The sequence below is a fragment of the Aedes albopictus genome, chromosome 2, assembly GCF_035046485.1.
Source record: "Aedes albopictus strain Foshan chromosome 2, AalbF5, whole genome shotgun sequence".
NCBI lineage: Eukaryota > Metazoa > Arthropoda > Insecta > Diptera > Culicidae > Aedes > Aedes albopictus.
The window spans coordinates 227,226,430-227,245,943 of record NC_085137.1 but is presented as its reverse complement, the minus strand read 5'-3'; the positions used below and the strand labels follow the sequence as shown (position 1 = coordinate 227,245,943).

At 39.3% G+C, this 19,514-nt stretch overlaps 2 protein-coding genes across 2 annotated transcripts in view; both read right to left on the bottom strand.

Moving 5' to 3' along the window:
• LOC109401374 (dual specificity tyrosine-phosphorylation-regulated kinase 4) overlaps positions 1–4,285 on the bottom strand; it is a gene marked incomplete in the record, with an annotated part of 426,866 nt that extends 422,581 nt beyond the window's left edge. Inside the window, 2 exon segments of the mRNA XM_062851247.1 lie at positions 3,920–4,000; positions 4,061–4,285. Coding sequence (XP_062707231.1) covers positions 3,920–4,000; positions 4,061–4,138 — 159 coding nt within the window.
• Positions 4,286–4,446: 161 nt separating this feature from the next.
• Positions 4,447–19,514, bottom strand: part of LOC109432877 (laminin subunit alpha-1) — a gene marked incomplete in the record, with an annotated part of 122,199 nt that continues 107,131 nt past the window's right edge. Inside the window, 2 exon segments of the mRNA XM_062847986.1 lie at positions 4,447–5,446; positions 5,509–5,740. Coding sequence (XP_062703970.1) covers positions 5,301–5,446; positions 5,509–5,740 — 378 coding nt within the window.

The following is a 19,514-nucleotide window of genomic DNA, read 5'->3' as shown; positions in this document are numbered from 1 at the left end:
ATTATTCCAAAATATGTGAAGGTGTAGAAAGATTCAATTCATTTCAATATTGGGCAGAATGAAGTACGCATGGAACGATTTTCATACAAAATGCCCAAGGTTGGAGCTCTGATTCTTTTCTTCTAGTGCAGAGATTGAGTTCAAGTTTTAATTGAACAATAATACTCTTGATGATTGATAAGAAGTTAGACTATTCCGTGCAATATTTTGAAAGTTATTGCAGATTTCTAATTTTGGAAAAAATCGCAAAATTTTGATTTTGCAATAATTCCGAAATTCGAACATTTAAGACTAATATGTTCTTCTACAAAGTTGATCAGTCTAACGAAACAGATATCTTTTCTTGACAAACTCTTCACTTAAAACAGGTTTTGCACGGGATTATCTTATTTTTGTCGCGGATCAAACTTGAAGTTATTATGAATATCCAGTTAAAATTTAGGATCAATCGGTGTACCAGAAACTGATACCCAAACCCTCAAACTTGAGCATTTTGTATGAAAAACAGCCAATGCGCACTTTAATCTGCCCAGTACTGTAGGTAGTACTGAACTTTTTTTCAGTATCAAAAAGAAGATTTCTTACGAAAACGTGAGGCAAAACAGTTTTGAAAAATAGCAGGAGTATATCGAAACGAAAGAAAATTCTCCGAATTGTCTGAAGAAGCTTTTTACACGTCATGGGAAGTAAAAAAATAATCACAAGGAAATTTTCTTCTAAAATGTGTGAGTTTGCAAGTACACATTATCCTTATCCTTATGCATCACCTGAGAACAACTCGCTGACGTTGTACACGGTTTGAGTCAAAATGACCCTAATGCGCAAGATGAGTTAAGGGGATACATAGGTTGAGGTGCGTGAAAATAGGGAAAACTTGAGCTTGAGCTTCAGCTTGAGAACATGAAAAAAATAGTACTAATTACCAAAAGTAAAATCATTTCTGAATAAACATGTTTTCTATAAAGATGTTTGCCGTGACTATGTTCACAGTCCAACGCACAGCTCGACTGAAAGCACAACCCCAAAATAAAACCATTACTAGAGAGCCTTGTGATGTCTTTAAACGAATAGTATATCAAGACGCCGCTTTTTTTAAATGTTGGTTGATCGCTAATGAATAAATAGCTTATAAATAGGACGCGGAAAACGCTATATATTGTCTCCAACTGCTTGAATATCTATGAAAATTTGACACATCATTTTTAAGAACCCACTCAGTCGGGTCTCCTATTAGACGCTGTCACCCACTTTACGCCCACCGCGTTTAACAGGCTCTCCTAACCAATTTAGTTATTTTTTGTATGTGATGAGTCTATAGTAAGCACTAACTGAGCTGAAAAAAATCAGCTGGATTGGATGCGAGACAGTTGAGAAATTGCGTCTTATAGGAGACTCGACTCTACATACTTAGTTACTCAGTGAGTAGTTTAGAGTTTAGACTAACCCCGAGAATTTGTTTTCCCATAGGTTGTTGAGATTACAGTGCAATTTTAGCGTAATACTTTTTTTTCCAAGAGAGTAGAATACTCAAAATCAATGAATTTGAAGATAGATACCTACTTTTTTAACTGTTGATGAAAGTTGCAATTATTTTTAATGGAAACTGAACAAATTTTCAAAGACACATGGTTTTAATAACGATAAATAGAAATATATGAATTACAACTTGATGATAAATGTGACAAAGAGTATTTGAAGCTTTTTGGTTTATTTGAACTGAATGCAAACACCTGATACAATCGATCGAGAACAGCTATGGCAGATTATGCACGAATACGGATTCCCGGATAAACTGATACGGTTGATCAAGGCGACGATGGATCGAGTGATGTGCGTAGTTCGAGTATCAGGGACACTCTCGAGTCCCTTCGAATCTCGCAGAGGGTTACGGCAAGGTGATGGTCTTTCGTGCTTGTTGTTCAACATTGCTTTGGAGGGTGTAATAAGAAGAGCGGGGATAAACACGAGTGGGACGATTTTCACGAAGTCCGTTCAGCTGCTTGGTTTCGCCGATGATATTGATATTATTGCTCGTAAATTTGAGACGATGGCGGAAACGTACATCCGACTAAAGAGTGAAGCCAGGCGAATCGGATTAGTCATTAATGTGTCGAAGACAAAGTACATGATGGCAAAGGGCTCCAAAGAGGAATCACCGCGCCCGCCACCCCGAATTCATATCGACGGTGATGAAATCGAGGCGGTTGAAGAATTCGTGTAGGGGTAGGCGGGGCATAATGAGCAGCTTAAGCATTTTGCTACCAAATCCAGTAAATTAAGTGCAACCAATGTGTAATTTTAACGTTAATCCTCATTTGAACCTTAACTGACAAAAGCTAATCGCTGAAATTCCGAATAAAGTTTTAAATGTTGTAGAATTTAATGTTTTTAAAAACGTATAAAATCGCGAGTTGCGTTTTGGGGGTGGGGCATAATGAGCACCCTAGGTGGGGCAGGATGATCAATATCAGTTTTGTACACAATCAAATGCTAATTGACTATTCTTGTCAATGATAAAGCATACCTGCAACAATCAATGAAAATTAGAAGGGATTACTGGGTTTAATTTGTAGGGAACTGTGGGGTTCCATAGAGTCTTCTATTGAGGATTTTTGAAACGGTGATAATATACAGATACTGAAATTTTAAAGCTAATAAATTAAAAGTTACAGACAAAATCTTACTATATGCATCAAAACTAGAGAAAACCAAAATTAAAATTTGTTTTTTGAAGATGTTTACCATTTTTATTATTTTTTCACTAGTTGCTTATTCTGCCCCACCCTACTATCATCTCTTTGAAGCATATTTTTTCAACTAAATAATTATATAAATAGTTGAAAAGTGTTACAAATACATTTCATTGGCCTAGGGAATATCAAAAAAATCGATAGATGCCCACTAAGTTGTGATTTCGATACCCAAAACCTTATTTTAGGTCACCTGATTCTTATAATATTTTCCCAGTACATGACCACTTTACGCATTTTGATTATTTTTTCAAGGTAAACGGATTTTTCGACTAATGTTTTGTCATCAACTTATTGGATTTTAGATAATAAGGCTACAATCAAGCAATTTGTTTTGTAAATTTGAAGATTTACAATGAAAATACAAGGTGCTCATTATGCCCCACCTGCTCATTATGCCCCGCCTACCCCTACTTGGGTTCACTGGTGACCGACGACAACGACACCAGCAGAGAAATTCAGAGGCGCATTGTGGCAGGAAATCGTGCCTACTTTGGACTCCGCAGAACTCTACGATCGAATAAAGTTCGCCGTAACACGAAGTTAACTATCTACAAAACGTTGATTAGACCGGTCGTCCTCTATGGGCACGAAACATGGACCCTACGTGCAGAGGACCAACGCGCCCTTGGAGTTTTCGAACGGAAGGTGTTGCGTACCATCTACGGCGGAGTGCAGATGGAAGACGGGACTTGGAGAAGGCGAATGAACCACGAACTGCATCAGCTGCTGGGAGAACCAACCATCGTCCATACCGCGAAAATCGGGAGGCTACGGTGGGCGGGTCACGTCATCAGGATGTCGGATAGCAACCCGACTAAAATGGTTCTCGAGAGTCATCCGACCGGTACAAGAAGACGTGGAGCGCAGCGAGCTAGGTGGGTCGACCAAGTGGAGGACGATCTGCGGACCCTACGCAGATTGCGGAACTGGAGGCATGCCAGCCATGGACCGAGTGGAATGGAGGCGGCTACTATGTACAGCAGAGGCCACCCCGGCCTTAGCCTGACTGGTAAGGTAAGTAAGCAAACACCTCAAACTCAAACCAATTTTACTCTTGGATCTCCTTATCAAAATATGATATTATTGAACTTATATCCTCGACTCGAGTAATTGGTATACCAACGATGGCATTCGAGAGTAGCACAATGTGCTGAGTACGTACTTACCTGTATCCACAATTTAGTATGAAAGTGCACAGATCGAAAATATTCCACTAGAAAGTTAACGAAAGCGAGTCCATTGAATAGCTGAAATAGTTAGCTTTGTAAATCTATTATTCGCCACAGTATAACGTCTCCAATACTTACTAGAAAGATCCACGAGCACTTAACCCATTCGATACAAGTCGAGATCGCTGATTTTAGCACTTTCACAGAAATTTCCATCGAGAACCGACATTGAGCCAAGAATTCAAAAACGTCGCTCTGATATCCAGTCGATATCCAACGAAGTTACTAAATTCTGGCGAAATTCGATGAAAACTTACATTTACTACGAATAAAACGCAACCGATTCCACACTTCGCCCACGGCTAATTGAAGGACGATGCACGTTGACAACATACGTGGGCAACAGAAATAAACCCATATTAGACTTAGAGCGAGGGTAATGAGCAACACAGGCACAGGCACTTTCCTATTAGCTTTGCGTTCTTCGTCCGAGCTTCGTTTTAGCTAGTTACTTTCCCTAGATCAATAATGTTTTCTTTCGAAATGAACTGATTCAGGCCGAAGTTACATATAAAATATTAGTGTATTTTCTTTGATCCATTTCACAGAAACATTCAACTGCATTTCCTTATGTGAACTTAAAAATGTTTTACCTATAGAGATGATAGAATTAGGATGAATACATAAACAATTTACACCTTCGATGTTGGAAACATTTCCTATGAACAAGCTCTTTATATGTTAAATACGACATTAAATACAATAATTCTATGTGTTTCTATGGCAGCAACATTATCTTACGATAAGCTCTTATTTATTTGTCAGAAAATGTTCAAATAACAGGAACGACACTGAAAACGTTGGTTGGCAGTGGTAAGCATTATTTTGTTCGTTCTAAATAAATACTTAACGTTATTCAACAGAGTTATGACTTGAATGTATTTTACAAGACTTTCGCGGTAAGAACACATGGTTTGTTTCATTTGTTCTACTAATAAAATAATAATCAAAGGCTTAGGATCGGTGGTTTGTACGCATACGTTTCTATCATACATTGAGAAAGCGTCCAAGAAGGCACATCGACGTTAATTTTTTTTTTTCTTCTTTCGTTGGCTAACCTATAGCGCAATACTAAACATACACAGGAAGGAAGCCTCTCGGAGCATTTCGTTACGTTTATACAGATTATAAGTATTAAGTTTTTTGGTATGTCAGAGTTCCTCGGAGCTTCGGACGATGATCCGCCGAAAATTGGAGGCAATTTTCACTACAACACTTGCAACTACTCTTATTAAGTAAGCGTAATGGCTTGATGATGAATGTTCTACTATTTACAGGCACAAATATGCATATATGCCGTCGTGGTCGATGCGAGCTCCTAGTTAACAGCCAGACACTCGCTCAGTAACACATTATGAAGGTTGTCCATATCGGTCCAATCTTTTCGTTCGTTTCGAATCACCACATTTCGAATGCAGCCCTTGAAGTTTTCGCGTAGGAGGAGCGTCCCACTGGGTGCGGTGTCTGGAAAATTGGTTTCATTGAGAAATTCTAGAACACTTCACAAAAAATTTAGTTAGTCTTACCAGGAAGCCCTCCAATGTAGAGAGGTGCCTTAGTCGCTACCCTTCGTAGGACGTCGTTGGATTGCACCAGTAGAGTGTTCGGTGGATAATCGTCCACTCGAAGCACTATCTGGTGGTCTTCGTACAAGGCGGACACGTTGTGCCACCGATTGTCACACAGGGTGTACTTGGAAGGAAGTGTGCTTTGTACCCGGATGGGATATCCGTCACCAACATCGATGGAGAGAATTACCTGAAAAAATTGAACGAAAGTTTCGTTTGAAGATTACAAGTTCTGTCATAAAACAAACTTTTATGAGTTGTGATCGTCGTTTTGGTTCTGTTTTTGTGTTTGCAGATGAATGGAAAATAAATTCGACGCATAAAAAAGAATGGCTACTTCATCAAGTCTACTTGGTGGAGGATATTGTAAAGTGGAAGCTGCACTACAGAAAACACAAAAAAACGGGGTCATAGGCTTAGGAATGACGAATGTTTTCTTACATATATCACCATGAGGCATGTCGGACTTCGGATACAGAGATATATCTTCACAACGCGACTACTCGGTGTGGAGTTACGAATAGGAATGAATTTTATTTTACTTGACACTTAAGAACTAAGTTTTGAGTACAGCAGAAAATAGGAAGTAGGTAGGTTAAACAAGAATGGCAGAACGACGCGCTAGAGTTGTTTGGTAAGCTACTCGAGTCTTGCATATGCGTGTAATTTATTGCGCGCATATGGAAGCACTTTAAGAAGGTTATGGAAACAAGGAAAAGGTTTCGTTACTGACTGCATGTTTTGGTAGGCAAAGAATTTGGATGGAGGTTTCGGGTTTTTTGTGTCACGCTGAGAAAGTGTTTAATTTATGACGGAAAGTTATATTGTTTTATGATGAAGTCCGAGAAATGTTGAAACGAGATTTGTGGGAGAACTGTGCCACGACACCTCCCTCCTTAGGAAGAATGGTGTAACCATTCTAAATTTTGAGACAAATTATAGGCTTTATGCGGTCGTTTTAGCATTCTGTTATTCTTGATTTTTCAGGATTTTTGCTTAATTAATCTTGTTCGATGGACTTTCAAAATATTAGCAGTTGTTTGATGTTTTATAGTAGCATTTGATTCGTCTAGATCTATTATTATATAGGGACCATCTTGTACAATATCTAATTTTCTTCTATTTTCCAATTTTAAATACACTTTATCTCCAATGCTCAATTTTGTTGGTGTTACATCTTTATTTGCTTCTTCTGTTCTTGATAGTTTGACATTCTCGATTTTTCTTAGGATTTCATTGTGTATAAGCTGTAGTTTATATCTTATTTCATTTACGTATGAGTCGTGGTTATAAATAGGAGTGATTTGGTCTAGATTTATCTGATCAAATGTATTTACGGGCTTTCCAAATACTATTTCAAAAGGGCTGTAATTGTGTTCCGAGTTGGGAGTAGTATTATAACTAAAGCAGTAAAAAGATAACCATTCATCCCAATTATCTTTAAGATCGTTGACAAAGATTCTCAGATATTCGTTTAAACATCTGTGATTCCTTTCCAACGCTCCCAAAGTTTGTGGGTGATATGCTGTTGCTAGAATGCGATCGATATTGAGCAGTTTACAAACTGATTCAAAGATACCTTTGTACTCTGTACCTTGATCTGTTCGAATTGCTTTCATTGGTCCGTATATCAAAATACATCCTTCCACTACTGCTCTGGCAATCGTGTCAGCTGATTTATCCGGAACAGGTATAGCTATGACGTATTTACTCAGATCGCATTGTATAGTAACTGCGTATCTGTTTCCTTTGCTACTCATTGTGAATGGTCCAATCGTATCTATTGCAACTATGTCGAATGATTTGCATGGAGTTGAAGTTTTTATCATTTTACTTTGAACCGACGAAAAATGTTTGTTCCTTTTACAAATTTCGCAGGATTTGACATATTTAGTAACTAAATATTTCATATTTGACCAAATATATAAATTTTTCAATTTTTTGTACAATCGGTTAATACCAACATGACCTCCGATTGGTGTACTATGGTAATGTTGTAAAATAGCTTGAATTTCGTTTGGGTTGTTTATTTTTCTAGGAGGATGATAAATGATAATTTTAATATTTTTCAAAACTTGATTTCCTATTGTTTTGAAATCATTGATACTTATATAATTAAATATGGTATCGCTAGTCGAAATAGCAATACACTCATTTTCGATTTTATTTTGTTTCATTAATTGTAGGGTACCCTTTTCAATCAGCTTAAATATTTCTGGCAAGTTAACATTGTTAATTGTGAGACCTAACGCTAGAGTTAGACTCGTTTTGAAATTTTTTTCGAGGAGAATTGCCATAGTTGATTTATTTTTATTTTGATGTAATGAAAATTGCAATTTTTTTTGTTTATGTATTTGTTCATTGCTAACTGCTTCATACACGTGGAGTTGATCAGGCTCCGGTACTCTGCTTTGTATGTTATTGTTGACTAAACAAGGTTTGCGTAGCATTGACCTGGTCTGTACTTGTAAAATGTTAATTGACTTTAATTTATCTGATGTAATATTAATTCTAGACAATGCGTCAGCCACAACGTTACTTTTACCTGGGACGAACTCTACTTCAAAGTCGAATTCTTCGAGATCAATCCTCATTCGCGTCAACTTTGAAGAAGGGTTCTTCATTCCAAAGAGGTAAACTAACGGTCGGTGATCAGTACGCACCAAAAATTTACGACCTAATAAGTAGGGTTGATAATGCATGATAGCCCAGTGAATAGCGGCTAATTCTTTCTCAATGATGTGCTTATTTGCTTCGCCTTTTGTAAACGCGCGACTGGCGAAAGAAACAGGTAGATCATTGCTTCCATGCATTTGGGACAAAACTGCCCCGCAAGCGAAATCTGATGCGTCTGTAGTCAATATAAATGGTTTTTGATAATCTGGATACTGTAATATTTGTGGTGAAAGTAGCATAGTCTTTAATGTTTCAAAGGCGGACTTGCATTGTTCTGACCACACAAAGACTGTATTTTTTCTTAATAATTTGTTCAAAGGACAACAAATATTTGCAAAACCAGGAATAAATCTCCTGTAATAATTACACATGGCTACAAAACTTCGAACTTGGTCTGCGTTTTGAGGTTGTGGGTAATTTTTTATTACATCAAATTTTGAATTATCAGGCAAGATACCTTTATCAGTGATTTTATGACCTAGAAATGTAACTTCTGCTTTGAAAAAATTACATTTTGAAGGGTTCAGTTTCAGGTTTCTTTGCCTGAAACATTCGAAAACATTCCTCAAGTTTTTCAGATGGTGTTCAATTGAACAACCTACGACAATAACATCGTCAATGTACAAGAATGCACACTCGGGACTCAAGCCACTGAGTGCTATTGACATCATTCGTTGGAAACTGTTTGGGCTTATATTTAGTCCAAACGGCAATCTTTTATACTGAAAATGTCCACGTTCCTGCAACGAGAACGCGGTGAACTCTCTGGAATTTTTCTCGATCTCAATCTGGTGAAAACCTGACATGAGATCAAGCGTCGAAAAATATTTGGCTCTGCCAAGTTGATCGAGAATATCGTCAATCCTTGGAAGAGGAAATTTATCCGCAAGCAATTTTTTGTTCAATTGACGAAAATCAACTACTAATCTCCATTTCTTTTCGGAAGTAGTTGACTTCTTGGGAACAAGTAATAATGGTGAGTTGTAACTAGACACCGAAGGTTCAATTATATCGTTTGCAATTAAATTATCTACTTGACGACAGATTTCTTCCTTGTGACACTGTGCATTCCGGTAGTTTTTAATGTATACCGGTGATTTATCTTTTAGGCTAATTTTTTGTTGATAAAAATTGTTACACGTTAATAAATCATCCTTTAAACTAAATATATCATTGTATTCGTGACATAATTGTTGTAAAGATTGTTTGGCGGATGCAGGTATATCGTTAAAATTTAGTTCTGCATTCAATTTTTCGATTCTATCTGTATTATTACAGTCAATTTTAGCTATGTAAAAGTCGTTAAGATTGGAAGTTTTTAAATTAAAATTTGCAAGTTGCACAGGATATTCATTAGTGTTTATAATTTTAGCATAAGGTGCGGAACTATTCACAATGGCGTTGGCACAAAACACGCCTGGTGCAAGCTCAGCGGAATTAATTATGACATCTCCATGAACATTAAAATTGTTTATCAATCTAAATACTTCAGATCTAGCTGGTATCCACGCAGACCCATTTAGATTATTGCAAATTGGGATTTCAAGTCGGATGTTATTTACGTATGCTGCTAAAATCCACGTATCGTAATTTATTTCACATCGGTATGTAGTAAGGAAATCTCTTCCCAGTATACCGTCAGTTGGTATCGGGAAATCGTCTTCTATCAGATGAAACAGGCTATTCACAGCTGTATTTTGTATATAAGAAAAACAATTGATTGTTCCTCTGCAAGTAGCTTCACCGGGTGTTATTCCGCGTAAAACGCAAGTATTATTTTGATTAATTGATATTGGACGTGAGATACATCGTGTTTTCAATAATGAAATGTCTGCTCCTGAATCTACCAGGAACGAACAGTTTTTATTAGATACGCTAATTGGCACATTAATGAAATTGGAGGCAGCTACATTGATTGTGTATACTGCCCTACTGTTCCAAAAAAAGGTTGATTTGGTTGAGTCATATTCGGTGGTTGTACTGTATTAGCGTTTGCGAAATGCTGACCTTGGCTTTGCACGCCCGGGGGCGGATTGGGAAAAACGTTTTGCATTGGTGAGCTCGATTGATTGTCAGCAAAATATATTCTGTTAAATTGTCGCGGATAACCGCGTGCATGACCACGGTTGTCTGTTCGGTAACGGTAGTTGTTGTTATTTGGGAACGGTCTACTTTGATTGTTATTAAAACGTATCGGGTATGATCCGTAACGCTGATTACTTTGATGGGAACCACGAGGAGCAACATTATAGTTCCCTCGGTTCTGAGTTTGTCGTTTTTGCATGATTCTTTTTGAATTTACGTGGAATACACGATTCATGCTGTTACTGGACTCGACACTATCCGGTAGCTCATTTACTTTCTGGATTGCCTCTTCGATTGTCGAAAATGTTCCTGCTTGCAGTATTATTTTTTCTGTCTCGTTAGATGTACTGTTAATCAAAGTTTCCAAACCTGCTTTGGTGGCTAACTTTTTAGCGGTCGCGTGAGGAACATTCTCTCTCACGTAAATATTGGTAAGCTTATTGCAAAGAATTTCCACTTCTTGACAATATTGTTGTTTTGACAATCCGCGTTTGACTGATTTAATTTTTGCCAATATCTGTTCTGCAGTAGTTTTACTTTCACAGGCAGATTTGATGAGATCAATCATCGCATCAATAGTAGTCCCTTGGATATTGTTAGGTAATGCATCTCGGGCTTTACCTGAAATTCTCGTTAAAAGGAATAGCTTTAACGTTTCGTGTTGTGCTTGGGTATACACCTTTTTCAAAAATTTTACACCGTCAATGAAAGCGGAAAGTTTTTCGGCATCGCCGTCGAATGGCATCAAGACCGATGCAGCTAGCTTGGCATCAAAAGGATTTTCGGTGGCCATTTCCACTTGTTTTAAATTATTAATTTTGGTTACTTTCCTAACTCGGACACTTTCTTTAATATATTCTATTGCGTTTCTTGATTGTCTAGTAAAAGTAAAAAATTCTTTATCTGGAATTTCGTCTTGGTTTTCTAAAAGAAGCTCATCTATTTCAGCGAATAAATTGATAGCCTTATTAAAATGTGTGTCAAGAGTATTACTGGAAATATTTTGATTTATAGATTTTCTAAAATGCTGTTCTATTTTTAGTAGAATTCCTACTTTTTCGATAATGACCCTTTTCGGCATAACATTAGGAGATTTATAAAGATTTGTTCTACTTATCGTTTACTGCCAGTGTCCATCGCCACCTGTTGTTTCGCTGCATGTGCTGGTTCTGGAAGAGCGGCGGTTTCAGCTGACATCGGCATAAGTCTGCTCTTGGTCAATGCTACCTTTCCGATGCTTCTCGAGCGGTTTGACACACACGCATTGCACTATGTTCGGGTTCTGGTTGTGTAAATGTTCAACATCGTAAGAGGTGAATGTCACTAAATTCTTCCTTTAGGAATACCCACAGAAAGTATCCCACTATTAAGGATGTTAGCAAAATTGCTACGCTTAGCCAGGTCTTCATCTTTTCACTCATTTCGTCTTATGTTGTCAGTTCACTTAAATCGTTCTTCTTCACTCTTCACTAATTTGACTCCCTCTATGTTTAGCGTCTAAATGTTCGCGTACTTTTGTCCACTGTCTGTTCTTGTTCTTCGATTAATGCGCTGGTGCCGTAGATGTGGTGACGTTATTTAGGCTTATTGCCCGATCAACGACCCTTTGATTTTTGATTCGCTCGTACTTGACGATGAGTCGATACACTAGGAACAAGGTGGCTACACATATCACCGTTAGTAGAATGTATGCGATTAATTCTACCGATTTGGCGGTTTTTTCACTATGCACTTTTTCTTTTACGTTGCTGGCGTTGATGATACTCACGATCTGCTCGTGAGTCACCGGTTTCGGGGTTGACGATTCGTTTCCCATAGCTTAAGCTGCACTTTGACGGTTATTATTTTTGGACGACGTTTGCACTTCTGTCGCATGGATTTTATACGAAGACGCACTTTAATCACTTATCTCTCGTCACGGTCAGCCATGAGGCATGTCGGACTTCGGATACAGAGATATATCTTCACAACGCGACTACTCGGTGTGGAGTTACGAATAGGAATGAATTTTATTTTACTTGACACTTAAGAACTAAGTTTTGAGTACAGCAGAAAATAGGAAGTAGGTAGGTTAAACAAGAATGGCAGAACGACGCGCTAGAGTTGTTTGGTAAGCTACTCGAGTCTTGCATATGCGTGTAATTTATTGCGCGCATATGGAAGCACTTTAAGAAGGTTATGGAAACAAGGAAAAGGTTTCGTTACTGACTGCATGTTTTGGTAGGCAAAGAATTTGGATGGAGGTTTCGGGTTTTTTGTGTCACGCTGAGAAAGTGTTTAATTTATGACGGAAAGTTATATTGTTTTATGATGAAGTCCGAGAAATGTTGAAACGAGATTTGTGGGAGAACTGTGCCACGACAACCAATCTTTTACGTAATTGGAAGGTATAAAACAGGAATTTTCGACAGCTTACTATACGCCCTACAACTTCCACCCCTACCTATCTTGTAAATGTCTGAGGAGGAAATCTGAAACTGATTGATTAAAACTCTGAGGTTGGCCAGATCAGAGTTCCTCCAGGGGGTTCCTCTTGTGGTCTTCACAGAGCCTAGAGGCCAAGCTTCTATGATAAAGAACGTTAAAGTATCAACAGCATAATCTAAATCAATTGGAGTGGATTGTAGGAACTACCGCGCGATCACACTCAAACTTTATGCCGCCGTCTATCACCGATTGCAAGAGAGTTCGTGTGGCAATATCAGGCTGGATTTATGGGTGAACGCGCTACAATGGACCAGATGTTCGCCATCCGCCAGGTGTTGCAGAAATGCCGCGAATACAACGTGCCCACACATCACTTGTTCGTCGATTTCAAATCGGCGTATGATACAATCGATCGAGAACAGCTATGGCAGATTATGCACGAATACGGATTCCCGGATAAACTGATACGGTTGATCAAGGCGACGATGGATCGAGTGATGTGCGTAGTTCGAGTATCAGGGGCATTCTCGAGTCCCTTCGAATCTCGCACAGGGTTACGGCAAGGTGATGGTCTTTCGTGCTTGCTGTTCAACATTGCTTTGAAAGGTGTAATAAGAAGAGCGGGGATAAACACGAGTGGGACGATTTTCACGAAGTCCGTTCAGCTGCTTGGTTTCGCCGATGATATTGATATTATTGCTCGTAAATTTGAGACGATGGCGGAAACGTACATCCGACTAAAGAGTGAAGCCAGGCGAATCGGATTAGTCATTAATGTGTCGAAGACAAAGTACATGATGGCAAAGGGCTCCAGGGAGGAATCACCGCACCCGCCACCCCGAATTCATATCGACGGTGATGAAATCGAGGCGGTTGAAGAATTCGTGTACTTGGGATCACTGGTGACCGCCGACAACGACACCAGCAGAGAAATTCAGAGGCGCATTGCAGCAGGAAATCGTGCTTACTTTGGACTCCGCAGAACTCTACGATCGAACAAAGTTCGCCGTAACACGAAGTTAACCATCTACAAAACGCTGATTAGACCGGTCGTCCTCTATGGGCACGAAACATGGACCCTACGTGCAGAGGACCAACGCGACCTTGGAGTTTTCGAACGGAAGGTGTTGCGTACCATCTACGGCGGAGTGCAGATGGAAGACGGGACTTGGAGAAGGCGAATGAACCACGAGCTGCATCAGCTGCTAAGAGAACCAACCATCGTCCATACCGCGAAAATCGGGAGGCTACGGTGGGCGGGTCACGTCATCAGGATGTCGGATAGCAACCCGACTAAAATAGTTCTCGAGAGTCATCCGACCGGTACAAGAAGACGTGGAGCGCAGCGAGCTAGGTGGGTCGACCAAGTGGAGGACGATCTGCGGACCCTACGCAGAATGCGGAACTGGAGACAAACAGCCATGGACCGAGTGGAATGGAGACGGCTACTATGTACAGCAGAGGCCACCCCGGCCTTAGCCTGACCGGTAAGGTAAGTAACAAGAAGTTGTGGAGCGCAGCGAGCTTGGTGGGTCGACCAAGTGGAGGACGATCTGCGGATCCTACGCAGAGTGCGGAGCTGGAGACAAACAGCCATGGACCGAGTGGAATGGAGACGGCTACTATGTACAGCAGAGGCCACCCCGGCCTTAGCCTGATTGGTAAGGTAAGTATGGAGTGTCAATGGATGGTGAGTATCCATGAAATTTGGCCGCAGCCAAATCAGTAAGGAGATCCCAGTTGGTTGACCAGGGATTCCTGAAACGCCAAGTGTACGAAGTGACATTAAAATATTAAAACAAGATATAGCAATGGTCAGATAAAGATTCTTCATCTGACAAATACCATTGGATCGTGACTTATTCTACTGGAACAAAGCGCTATGTATAACACTTCTTCTCTGATAGATAACATGAAGGTGAGGCAGTTGCCTATGATAAGTAATCCAAGATCTGTACTACTTAAGTGCTCCATCAAACTGGAGCTTCTCAAGTTAACAATTAGCGGGAGACCTTTTGAAGTGCAGTATGCGATGACTTGTTTGCGTAGTTAGGGCAAATATTGTGGAGGGTACCCAGGTACTCAATAGGCTACGTTAGCGGATAGGTTTTTATCAGTGTTGGGAATACTCTCTTGCAAGAGTGATACTCACTTGCGTCTATCTCAGTCCAGAAGCATGCTATCAAAAAATGATGTTTGAATGGCTTTTAGATTGTTGTTTAATCTAAAAGTTTGCCGAATTAAGCAAACGCATACCAAAGTTGCGAGAGAGCTGTGAGTACGAGGTGAGTAAAATTCGTGTAATTTATACTCACCTTGTGCTCACAGCTCTCTCACAACTTTGGTATGCGACCTTTACTTTATTTGGCAAACTTTTTGATTAAGGTGAATATATGATGAAGCCACACCTGGAATTTCCAAGAGCACAAATCTGAAGAACCGAATGTCGGTTTGCGCTGAAAAGTTGATCGATTGGTCACCACCAGCGGGTAGCCAATCGATCAACTTTTTAGCACCAACCGATATTCGGTTCTTCAGATTTGTGCTCTTGAAAATTCCAGGTCTGGCTTCGTCATATCTTCACCTTGAACAACAATCTAAAAGCCCTTCAAACATCATTTTTTGATAGCATGCTTCTGAAGTGAGATAGAAGCAAGTGAGTATAACTTTTCGCTAGTGAGTATTTCCAACACTGGTTTTTATTAGGCCCCTCTAGCAATCCATTCCCTGTTTAGGAGACTCTTACCACCGGAACAGACGGTCCGTATTGTTGAATATTCTAAGCTAATTGAGACAACCATTACCGATACTACACAGCTATCTAGGCTGATCGAGAAAAGAAGTTAATATTGATGAAGTACTTCATACGGGCTTGAACAGACGGCAAACGATAGGTAAGGCTATGTTGGGATACACCGACCATCATTACCATTACTGTAAGGCATTTTTGATGAATAAGATCATCACTAGAATCCAGTACTGTCATGGTAAAATCGGAGCTGTTTACTCTAGGTTAAAATTTAAGCGCCACATATACCGGTATGTTCCTAAGTTTAGCAAGAATACTTCTTATGGTTTCTAGAAATTTTTCCAGTTTTACCTCAAGAGACACCACCAGAAACTTATTTGGCGATTTTTTCAGGATTGATAAAAAATATGGAATGTTCACAGATAGACATTCTTGTATGATTTCTTAGTATGATTTGAACAGGAATTCCTCAAAAATTTCTTATGGTATCTATTCAAAATGCATTGCTGTCCATGCATTTCTAAGATTTTTTTCTCCAGGAATTCCTCCAAGCATTATCTTTTTCTCATCTTGAAACTGCTCCTCGTGTTTCCTCAGAAATTCCTTTCGAACTCATCCCTGGATTCCGTACGGGATTCAATCGGAAACTCTTCACGCATTTCTCTAGAAATTCCTTCAAATGTTTCTTCAAAAATTGCAATTCCTGTAAAAAAATTTTCATGAAAATTCAGAATTCTTAAATTTAGAAGTTATTGTTTGATTTTCCCCAGAGCTTCCTTCACATATTACTCCATTTATACAGGGATTTTTTTTCAATGTATTTGGAAATTCCTCTAAAAACTACAAAAAATGTTTTTCTGGAAGTTCCTCCAGGTGTTCCTCCAGAATCTAATCCATAATAATTTTCAATGAAATTATCAAGAAATTTTACTATGTATTCCTGCCAAGCCCGTGCACAAGGGGGGTGTTAAACCCCTGCCTTGGCGCAGCTTCTGTGCACGGGCCTGATTCCTGCAGAGTGTTTCCAAGCTCTTCCAAATACATATTAATTGAAGGATTCTTTGAAAGATCAATTTTATTTTTACTTCTTCAGTTGTTTCTCAAAGTCCCTTCAAAGTTTTGATCGCTTCTGCAGGATGTCTTGCAAAAATTTATCCAGGTATTACTTTTGGCAAATATACAAATCCTTTCAAATATTGCAGAAGAAACTTTATTTAACCCTAAAAGGGATACCTGGGGTCCATTGGACCCCAGGCGCCTTTCAGAGCTCGTCTTTGATGGAACACACTCAGCGAGGCGACGAAACAGAGGCCATGAAGGTATCCCTTTTAGGGTTTAGAATTCCAGAAGCTTTTCAAAGGATTAATTTAGTTTCCTGAAGGAAGCAATCTTTCAAAAATTTACTGAGGGTTCCAGAAAGATAATCCAGAGAAATCCAACAGTACCTTTGTCTGCGATTTGTGCAGATATTTTTCTTTCAAGAGATTCCTTTTAAAAATTGTTTATAATCAGTGCTGAAAATTTCATTTCGTCATATCTAAATTCAATCAACTACACTGCCGGTGGACGCATAAATGTCACATGTGCAAAAACAGATAATCGAGAAAATCCAAAGTTCGAAAAAGTAAATTGTCTCAACTATGAAGCATAAATGCCGAATCGTGTTCTAATATCAACCAATTTTGAATTTGAGCACTAATTTTTGTTTTAGAGCGATTTTAAAATTTCAGAGGTTTTCCAATGAAACGTGACACTTATGCGTCCACTTTTCAGAATGTGACAAATCGGCGTTGCATTTTTTCAACAATTTTCGGAACAAACTACCTATTTATATTTCCCTATATGGTGGTACACCATGATACATGGTCATGGGCTGCAAAATCTCAATATTGCCAAAAATGCACATGTGACAATTATGCTTCCACCGGCAGTACAGCTCATTACAGAATCTGAACCTGAGAATATGGTATATGAAAAACTGGTGCGGCTAAACCAGTTCTGCAAGAAAGTCACGGAAAAACCGCTATTTTTTGAATATTTAAGGTAAATGTCACGGACTACCTTTGAAAAATGCCAAATGATATTCACCACTCAGCACTGTTTATAATTCTTTCCAGGAATCCTTCTAGACATTTCACGAGCATTTTTCTTCTTGGAAAAAACTTGCAGTGTTCTTCCAGAAGTGTTATGATTATTATGATTATTACTTTATTAGAGATTTTCATTAGAGTCTTCTGGTTATTTTTTCAGAATCACGGTTTTTCGGGCCCGTATGAAGTTGATCACCAATATTAACTTCTTTTCCCGATCAGCCTAGATAGCTGTGTAGTGTCGGTAGCGGTTAGTTCAACTGGCTAAGAATAGCACTACGGACCGCCTGTTCCAGTGGTAGGAATCCACTAATCGGGTGACCCCTAATTCAAGGTGTTATGCGGCTTTACGCTTAACGTGCCTAGGAATGAATGGTTAGGGGGTCTTATAAAAAAATAATCGCAAACGGAGCCTGTGGAGTACCAGGGCACCCTCCACAGTATTTGTCCTTACTGTGCTAACCGGAGCAATAGCGCGGTGGACTTTGTGTTTCTCCGAGATAATTAGCTGCCCTTCTTCAATCTCATACTTGAGGCTGAATAAGGGCGGGATTATGAAGATGTTATTAATTAGTTTAAATTTTCACCTATATGGTTTCGCATTATGCGTTTTACACAGTGTATTCTGTGCATCCTCGCCTTTGGCGCACTCAAATCGATACCGATCTGGCTTTATTGTTGCTGTTCTTTTTTGTGCTGTGATTGTTAAGAGTTTAATCTTGCCTAGTTTGGGTAGTGGCTACGGTTAGGATAGCTCAGATCAATCTTCAGCACAAAAGAACAGCAACGATCAATCTTTGTAGACTTATGCAAAATGGTACAGCCCAAGTGGCGTTAGTCCAAGAACCTTACTTTTGTAAGGGGAATTTCTATCTAGGAAACCTTGTGAATCCGGTGTTTGCTACTTTCAGTAAAAATGAAATGGCAAACTCACGTGTCATGCCTCGAGCATGTGTGCTTGTCAACAACGCAATCGTTACCACACTCATCTCTGAACTTACTACCAGAGATGTATGTGCTGTCACAATCGATGTATCTGTTGGAAACCTCAAAAGGAAATACGTTTATTGTTCGGTTTATTTACCGCATGATGAACCATCCCCTACGGATGCTTTCAAGCAAGTCATTGCATACTGCACTTCAAAAGGCCTTCCGCTGATTGTTGGTAGTGATGCTAATGCTCACCATATAATCTGGGGCAGCCCTGATGTCTTTACTTGTAGTTATGATTCTTTAGTTTCGGCTCGGAGTATCATAACTTTAGAATCGATTGAATGGACACTTAATAGCTTTGCTCCTTTCAAATCTTCTGGGGTAGATGGGGTTTATCCTATTTTGCTTCAGAAGGGATTTGATCATTTCAAACATGTTTTGAATCAACTACTTGTTTTCAGTTTTGCTACAGGGTATATTCCCAAATCCTGGCGGGATATTACTGTGAAGTTTATTCCGAAAATGGGTCGCGCGTCGTATGAAGAAGCAAAGAGCTTCAGACCTATCAGTTTGACCTCTTTTCTTCTGAAATGCTTAGAACGCATCGTCGATCATCACATCCGTGATGTTCATCTGGCCAATGTGCCTCTTCATGTGAACCAACATGCTTACTAATCTGGGAAGTCCACTGTGACTCTTTTACACAATGTTGTTCACGATATCGAGAAGGCATTCGCTCAAAAGCAATCCTGCTTGGGTGTTTTCTTAGATATCGAGGGTGCCTTTGACAACGTGTCTTTCGATGCCATATTGGAAGCCGCACGGGGTCATGGTATATCTCCAATGATTTCCAATTGGATTCACCAAATGCTCAAAAACCGATATCTCTTCTCGACATTGCGTCAAGCGGCGATTAAGAAATTGAGTGTTTGTGGATGCCCCCAAGAAGGAGTCTTATCACCACTTTTGTTGAATCTCGTAGCAGATACGCTATTTATGGTTTT